Genomic DNA, 9,323 nt, shown 5'->3' with positions numbered 1-9,323 from the left:
CTCGTTGCTATGCATCACCATGATCCTGTGTGTGCGTAGGAATTTTTTTGAAATTACTACATTCCCCAACATAAACTCCCTGGTCTTTCGGTCGACAAACCACAATCCATTTGCTTAGCCTGTTTTTTTACTTTTCATTATCTCCTTGTCCAAAGAATCTGGATCTAAAATTGTCCAATCTTGCAGGACACCTTTTGGGAGTTGGAAGAAGGAAAGCATATAGAGTACCATGTTTATAAGAATAGAATTGATCAACACTAGTCATCCTCCAACGGAGAGAAACTTGCATGTCCAATTGTTCAAACATTTCTCCAAACGCTCTTTGACATGCTTGCACTCCGAGTTGGTGAGGCATCGATAATGAATAATCAGGATTCCCAAATATTCAATTGGAAATTGACCTTGCGCAGAGCCAAATGAGTCGGTGTATTATGTAGCCACCTTCTTAGCGTCTCCGAAACAGAACAATTCAAATTTATGGAAGTTAATCCTAAGACCTGACATTTTCTCACAAGCTGAAAGCAAAAGTTTCAAATTATGAGCCTTGTCAAGGTTATGCCCATAAAGAGAATTGTATCGTCGACATATTGCAAAATTGGTAGGCGCCCTCCCACAAGGTGTGGCTAACATGTTTGGAAATTGGCCTTGCGCACAGCCAACCAAGTCAGCGTATTGTGTAGCCGCCTCCTTAGCCACTCCGAAACAGAACAGTTCATTTTTATGAAAGTTAATCTTAAGACCTGACATTTGCTCAAAGGCTGAAAGCAAAAGTTTCAGATTATGAGCCTTGTCATGGTTATGTCCATGAAGAGAACTGTGTCATCGGCATATTCCAAAATTGATAGGCCCCCTTCCACACGGTGTTTGGCGCACTCTATCAAAGTAGAAAACATGTCAACGACAATGTTAAATAACACTAGAGACAATGGATCACCCTGACGTAGGCCCTTTTTCGTTCGGAAGTAGTGTCCTATGTCATCATTAACTTTAATAGCCACACTACGTCCAGCAACGAAGGTTTGGATCCACTCATGACATTTATCGGAGAAATCTTTCATTCTCAAGGCCTGTTGGAGAAACGACCATTTGACTTTATCGTAGGCTTTTCCAGAGTCAATTTTGAATACCACTCCACTCATGTTCACGATGCATCTCATGAACAGTTTCATGCAAAATTACTACTCCATCGAGTATATTTCTTCCATGAATAAAAGTCATTTGGGATGGACGAACAACATGGTCAGCAATCACGTTGAGACTATTAGTGGCCACTTGGGTGAAAATTTTAAAGCTGACAGTAAGGAGGCATATCAGTCTGCCTTGCTCGATCCACTTAGCCTCCTTGGTCTTTGGCAACAAAACAATATAACCAAAATTGAGCCAATGTAGGTCAAGTTGGCCGGTATGAAGATAGTGGAATAGTTCCATTAGGTCAGACTTGATGATATCCCAGAAATTATGATAGAACTCTGTTGGGAACCCATCAGGACCTGGAGCCTTGCCGTGTTCCATCTGGAACACCGCAGCTCTCACCTCCTCTTCCGAGAAGAGGGTGTCGTAAGAATATCGTTCTCTTCGGTCGTGACTTGTGGAATGTCTTTTGTTTGGTGCTCATCAGGGGTGAAGTTCCCTTCAGTTGGAGTTCCGAACAAAGATTTGTAGTACTTAGTTATGAAATGCTTGAGATCCACCTGACCCTCAATCCGCCCTTCATCTTGTTGGAGACTAAACATACATATTTCACTCATTTCAAAAGATGGGTTTCGGCCCATTCAAAATGATGGATTTCACTCATTCCAAAAAGTATGCTTCACTGTGTTAAAAAAACTGATTTCAGCCATTCCAAACAACTGATTTCACTCATTTCAAACAACTTATTTCACTCGTTTCAACTGAAAGAAAGACATGTTTCAATTATTTCAAAATCTAATTTCACTCGTTTAAAAAACCGTTGGTTTCAAGAAGTGGTACATGTGAAATATAACTGAAACTAAAATGGTGAACAAATCAACTTCACAGTAAAGACACTGAAATATGGAGTTTCACAATAATAATATTTCACTTTAAAAACTAATTTCACTCATTTAAGAAATATCATTCAAGTAAAACTTATTTCACTCATTTTAAAAAATTGATTTCACTCATTTCAAAGTACTAAATTCACTCGTTTCATTTGAAAGACAGGCTTCAATTATTTTCAGGGGCCAATTCCAATCCTTTAAAAATAATACGTGTTTCAAGAAAATGGTATGTTTGAAATATAAATGAAACTAAAATGAGTGAACAAAACACATTCACACAAGAAACGCTGAAATAAGGATCTTCGCAAATATCATATTTCAATTTTTTAAATAGGAAAAAAGTTAAATTAGGTAAAATATATTCAAGATTGGTCTTGTTCTATGGATCATGTGTCAAGGAATTTGAATGTATATGAAAAATACAAAAATAGAACATTATGGTGAAAGATATTGATCATCTAAAATTTTAAACAAAGATAAAATGTGTGTACTTGTTTTGGAGAGAAAAAGTATTATTCTATTGTTGACATGGGCTCATTTAGAGCAAGTACAATAGGCTGACATAAGCAGGCTATAAGGAATAGAATAATATATCTTTGATTAGTTGGAGGGGAGAGAAGAGGAGAGAGAAGAGAAGCGAGCTCTTGGTTAGTACCAGCTGCAATACGAGACCTAAGGCGCTTTATGAGGATGTAAGGTGGACCAACTATTAATAAACTACTCGTGGACGAGCAGGAATTAAGCTTGGGGATGCTTGATACGTCTCCAACGTATCTATAATTTTTGATTGTTCCATGCTATTATATTATCTGTTTCAGATGTTTAATGGGCTTTAATATGCTCTTTTGTATTATTTTTGGGACTAACCTATTAACCGGAGGCCCAGTGCCAGTTTCCGTTGTTTTTTTTTACCTATTTTAGAGTTTTACAGAAAAGGAATATCAAACAGAGTCCAAACGGAACGAAACCTTCGCGAGGATCTTTCTTGGACCGAAAGCAAACCAGGAGACTTAGAGTTGAAGTCTGGAACTCCGTGAGGCGGCCACGAGGTAGGACGGCACGCCCCCACCCTCGTGGGCCCCACGGAGCTCCACCGACGTACTTCTTTCGCCTATATATACTCTTATACCCTAGAAACATCAGGGGGAGCCACAAAACCACTTTTCCACCGCCGCAACCTTCTGTACCCGTGAGATCCCCATCTTGGGGCCTTTTCCGGCGATCTGCCGGAGGGGGAATCGATCACGAAGGGCTTCTACATCAACACCATTGCCTCTCCGATGAAGCATGGGTAGTTTACCACAGACCTTCGGGTCCATAGTTATTAGCTAGATGGCTTCTTCTCTCTCTTTGATTCTCAATACAAAGTTATCCTCGATGTTCTTGGAGATCTATTCGATGTAATACTCTTTTGCGGTGTGTTTGCCGAGATCCGATGAATTGTGGATTTATGATCAAGTTTATCTATGAATATTATTTGGTTCTTCTCTGAATTCTTATATGCATGATTTGATATCTTTGCAAGTCTCTTCGAATTATCGGTTTAGTTTGGCCTACTAGATTGATCTTTCTTGCAATGTGAGAAGTGCTTAGCTTTGGGTTCAATCTTGCGGTGTCCTTTCCCAGTGACAATAGGGGCAGCAAGGCACGTATTGTATTGTTGCCATCGAGGATAAAAAATTGGGGTTTATAATATATTTCTTGAGTTTATCCCTCGACATCATGTCATCTTGCTTAATGCGTTGCTCTGTTTTTATGAACTTAATACTCTAGATGCATGCTGCATAGCGGTCGATGTGTGGAGTAATAGTAGTAGATGCAGAATCATTTCGATCTACTTGACACGGACGTGATGCCTATCTTCATGATCATTGCCTTAGATATTCTCATAAATATGCGCTTTTCTATCAATTGCTCGGCAGTAATTTGTTCACCCACCGTAATACATGTTATCTTGAGAGAAGCCACTAGTGAAACCTATGGCCCCCGGGTCTCTTTCTTATTATATTGCATCTCTTCTATTTTACATCATATTGGTTTCAACTTGCCAATTTCTGTCGCCGTTCTTTTATTTTGCAATCTTTACTTTCCAATCTATACAATAAAAATACGAAAAATATTTACTTTATTATCTTTATTATATCTCACTTTTGTGAGTGATCGTGAAGGGATTGACAACCCCTTTATCACGTTGGTCGCAAGGTTCCTGATTGTTTGTGCAGGTACTAGGTGACTTGTACGTTGTCTCCTACTGGATTGATACCTTGATTCTCAAAAACAGAGGGAAATACTTACGCTACTTTGCGCATCACCCTTTACTCTTTAAGGGAAAACCAACGCATGCTCAAGAGGTAGCACACACCCATGCCAGCCCCGTCTCCCATCGGCTCCACACGCACACCCCGCCACGGCCGGCCGAGGCCCGGGTCTCCAGTCTCCACTCACTACCCACGCCCGCGAGAAGGCCGCCGATCACCACCGTTGCCAACTGCCGCCACCCGACGACCCAGGGCCGCCCGGCCGCGCCGCTCCTAGCCATCGCCGCAGGGGCCCACCACGCGTCAGATCCGCCGCCGCCACAGCCAGCCACGCGCGAACCACCCTCGATCACGTCGCCCGTAGCGCTGCCGCTGTCCCGAATGCTAGCTCGCCGCCACGCCCCTGCCGGAGAGAGCAGCCCGCACCGCTCCACTGACCACGGAGAATGAGAGAGCCCCGCCGCCACCGGCTGCGGTCAAGCTTTGCCCAGCCGAGCCCCCTGACAGCGGCGAGGGAGGAGGAAGGTGGCTGGTGGTGGAGATCTAGGTGCCCTCTCGGCCACCTCACGGGTGGCGGCACGTGAGGGGATAAGGTCGCGAGTCAGGGAGCTGTGTCTCACAAAACCCACAGATCGCATCTCAAGATATTTCATTCTGGAATTTTACACATATACACGTCACATCCTTGTGTACTTGTACAACTCTTCCTGATTTTTTTAAATGTATAATTTTTTTAATTTTAAAAAAAAATCGGCTTCCATGGGGCCGAGCTCCAAAATGCCATTCTCCTACAGCTTGACACTATGAACATGAACATCCAACAATGTTCAAGCTGCACATTCACCAAATCAAAGAGCTCCAATGCTACTGCAAGTAAAGAAAAATAACTTATGACACAATTTGACGAAAAGGGTTCCCCGCTTTATATAAAGCAACCATCACTATACAATTCGACACAAACACACGCCACCACAACACACACCCAAGAAAGGATATATAGACACCGAAAACAGCAACTTCACCAAATACAACTCCAAGCAAACATCAAGTGTACAATAAGCATCAGTATGGAGTCGCCGAGGTCCTCATCATGGACAAGCCACCACAATGAGAGGAAGCTGTGCAAGACGAACGTGAGCTCCAAGGCGGCGCCTTCAGAAAGACAACAAAGCCAGTGCAATGAGACGAAGCTATGTGTATATACAGACGTGCGCGGCGGGTTTCTGGATTGGAGCGGGTTTAGGACCGGCTTCAGTTTAAAAAAGTAAAAATTTGACCAGCTTCAGAGTTGCAACTTGCAGACGGTGGATCGAGTCGGGCTTGGATTCCTTTTCATTTTCAGTTCCGATTCCGATCAAGGCTCGGCTGTTGAGCACTAGTACATGTGAGAATCGGGTGGCACATCTATATATGCAAATACCTACGGTGGACTAGACGTAGACGATCGATAGCGTTACAGAGAGGCAGGGCCGGGCACAGCTAGGGATTCTACGCTGCGCTATCTCTCAGCCCTCGAGAGGACGCTCGCTCGCTCGCTCGATCTTTGGATCATCATCAATGGGATCGGCACTGTTGTCGATGGTGCGGATGTTGACGCGGAAGCAGGACGGCATCCCGCCGGCTTTCGTGCACGACCTGCACCGCGAGGACCAAACGCTCCAGGAGCGCTCCATGTGCGGCTGCGGCAGCCAATCGCCGGAGCACGGGACGACGGGTCAGCGCACCGAAGAGTACGTTCTCCTTGCTTGCTTAGCCCATGTATGTAACTATGTGTCCGTCTTTTTCGTGTCGACTAACCCATTGCTAATGGTGATGTCTGGATCGATTTTGCAGGGAGCGCGACGCCTCCATCATCTGCCACGTCCACCACGCCCTCCGCCACTACAACGCCACCAACCCGGGCTCGGAGTTCGTCCCCGTCAAGCCTCTCATGGCCGCGTACGTGGGTTTCCAAAGCCACATCTGGGTCCACGTCAACTTCGTGGCTCGCAGGAAGAAGATCGCCAGCAGCAAACGGAGGCGCAACCAGGCCAACGACACGGACAAGACCTTCTTCGCCGAGCTGCGCTACAGCCACCACCACTCCAGCGCGCCGGCCGTCGAAACATGCGCCATCATCGGTAAGCACCGACCACCACACCTGAACCGCCATGAGAAAGCATCCATCATATGCATAACCTTTTCAGCTGGTACACTTGCATGTGGTTTCCCTTCAGATTTACCACGGTGACCACTAGTCCTAACTTTTGTTTCTTTTTCTTTCTTTTCTTCTCTATCCACAGAGAAGTCGTCGCGCAAAAGTCACTTGAAGACCGCATGTGCATTTTGCCCTGAGAGCTTTCAGATTTTGCACCCACTTGACGGGAGCTTCCTGTGCGGAAAGAAGAGCCAGGCAAACGAAGGGCAGGGTTTCATACATTTCATGAACCTGCTTGAGTTGCCGTTCACATGCCCCACGGCCAATGGAGAGGGCAAGGAGGATGTGGCAGCTCTAGAAGAGGAGGAGGAGGAGGAACATAGTAGCGCCCCGAGCTGGGCCGCCCTCCCCTTCCATTTTCTCGGTAATCTTATCACAGGGGTTTTGCCGGCCTTTGATGCGTATGGACTAGATCAGGGGCAAAGCTAGCGAGAAGTTAATGTAATGAGTTCATGTTAAACCCAATGAAGAGTGATGTATGCTAATAGCAAGGCCATGTATCAGACTCTGCGATTTTGAAGTTGATGTATAAGACTGAACTTCCACGACAACTTCGTATACTAACCGTGCAATTTACTCTCTTTTTATAATTTATAAGCAGCATTGACCGAGCCTACATTTTGAAATAGGAAACAAGGAAATAGATGTTTAGGTGTTCCCAACAAACTTGACAGAATCACAACTCTGTTGTATGATTCTGCAACTTTATGATCCAAACTAACCTCTCTGATTCTATGCTTTTAGTCCACACCCACGGATAATATTTATGAAACAACATTTCTCCCTCCTTCCTGAAGGCTGAATAAAACTGTTGCTTATTATAATTTGGTGCGGCATACAAGAGTATATAAGAGGGTACAAACCGACTTGGGGTAGGGGTACAAAACTGACTTGGACTAGAAGTCGTATACCATAATGACTACTCTAACATCCCCCCGCAGTATCAACGGCAGGCTCGACGACGTTGAGACTGAAACAGATATCTTGAAACGGCTTAGTAGGCAGTGCCTTGGTGAAAATGTCAGCAAACTGAGCCGTAGAGGGAACATGAAGCACCCGAACCTGGCCAAGAGCAACCTTTTCATGAACAAAATGAATATCAATCTCAATATGCTTTGTGCGTCGGTGTTGAACTGGATTGCTGGTCATGTAGACTGCTGATATGTTGTCACAGTAGACAATAGTGGCGTGCTCAATAGGCTTGTGTAGCTCGGAGAGTAACTGCCGAATCCAGATTGTATCTGCAACGGCATGTGCCACAGCGCGATACTCAGCCTCAGCCGACGAACGTGAGACTGTAACCTGTCTTTTCGAAGACCAAGAAATCAAATTGTTACCAAGAAAAACACAAAAACCGGAAGTGGACCTTCGAGTGTCAGGACAACCAGCCCAGTCTGCATCAGAGTATGCGGTAAGCGAGTTTGGAGAAGAATTATTGAGGTGGAGACCATGATTGAGAGTTCCTTTTAAATACCGAAGAATGCGTTTAACATGATTATAGTGAGGAACCCGGGGATCATGCATATAGAGACATGCTTGTTGAACAACAAAAGAGATTTCAGGACGAGTAATGGTGAGATATTGGAGAGCACCTGTTAGGCTACGATAGAGAGTAGGATCGGAAAAGGGTTCACCGGTAGCCGAAAGTTTAAAACTAGTATCGACAGGAGTGCGAGATGATTGACAGTCAAGCATACCAGCACGATTAAGAAGATCAAGAATATACTGGCGTTGGGAAAGAAAAAGGCTGGAGGAATCTCGAACAACAGCAATGCCTAAGAAATGATGAAGGAGTCCTAGGTCAGTCATAGAAAATTCAGATCTAAGAAGAGAGACAATATGATCTAAGAACTTTTGAGAGGAGGCGGTAAGAATGATATCATCTACATAGAGAAGTAAATAGGCAGTGTCAGAAGTTTGATGATACACAAAAAGAGAGGTGTCGGAGAGAGATGGAGTGAAGCCTATTGTTTGAATGAAGGAGGAGAAGCGTTGAAACCAAGCTCGTGGGGCCTGTTTAAGACCGTAGAGAGATTTCTGAAGAAGACATACATGAGTTGGAAAGGATGGATTTTCAAAACCCAGAGGTTGCTGGCAGTAGACAGTTTCTTGAAGGGAACCATGGAGGAAAGCATTTTTAACATCAAGTTGGTGAATGGGCCATGAAGAGGAGACAGCAACACTAAGAACGGTGCGAATGGTGCTAGGTTTAACAACAGGAGAGATGGTTTCTTCGTAATCAATTCCTTGTTGCTGAGAAAAGCCACGACAAACCCACCTGGCTTTATATCGTGAGAGGCTCCCATCGGAGTGGAACTTTTGGCGAAAAATCCATTTGCCAGAAACAATATTTGTATTGGGAGGACGAGGAACAAGTTGCCAGGTGTTGTTTTGAAGCAAAACATTATATTCTTCTTGCATGGCAGCGGCCCAATTGGGATCAAGTAGAGCAATTTTGTAATTCTTTGGAAGAGAAGTGAGAGATACGGAGGTATGAAGGTTTAGGCGGTCTTGGGGTTTATGAAATCCTGATTTGGCCCTAGTACGCATGCGATGATCATTAATCGGGGCTGCTGTAGGAATAGCACGAGGGGGTAAGGTGGCTACTGGTGAGTCCGGCGCAGCGGAAGAGTCGGACGAAGGAGTAGGGCTGGGTAGTGGAGTGGGAGCAGGGCTGGGTGGTGGAGTGGGAGTAGGGGCCGGGGGTGTTGGGGAGGGAGCAGGGGTCGGGGGTGTTGGGGACGTCTCGGGTGGGGTGAGTGTATGGTTGGGATTGGCTATGGTGGGTGTTAATGGTGGTGGTGATAAGTTGTGTTCGGCAGGTAGGGGAGTATATAGTTGGAAAGG

General features: G+C 44.9%; 1 protein-coding gene across 1 annotated transcript; it reads left to right on the top strand.

Moving 5' to 3' along the window:
* The first annotated feature begins 5,731 nt into the window (after positions 1–5,731).
* LOC123122077 (uncharacterized) lies at positions 5,732–7,024 on the top strand. Its single transcript, XM_044542215.1, has 3 exons — positions 5,732–6,009; positions 6,113–6,399; positions 6,562–7,024. The coding sequence occupies exons 1-3, from the start codon at positions 5,837–5,839 to the stop codon at positions 6,903–6,905; spliced, it is 804 nt and encodes a 267-aa protein (XP_044398150.1). The 5' UTR covers positions 5,732–5,836; the 3' UTR covers positions 6,906–7,024.
* Positions 7,025–9,323: the final 2,299 nt, after the last annotated feature.

This window comes from Triticum aestivum, chromosome 5D (genome assembly GCF_018294505.1).
Source record: "Triticum aestivum cultivar Chinese Spring chromosome 5D, IWGSC CS RefSeq v2.1, whole genome shotgun sequence".
NCBI classification, from domain to species: domain Eukaryota; kingdom Viridiplantae; phylum Streptophyta; class Magnoliopsida; order Poales; family Poaceae; genus Triticum; species Triticum aestivum.
The sequence above is the reverse complement of the archived record's forward strand: the minus strand, read 5'-3'. Positions and strand labels throughout refer to the sequence as shown.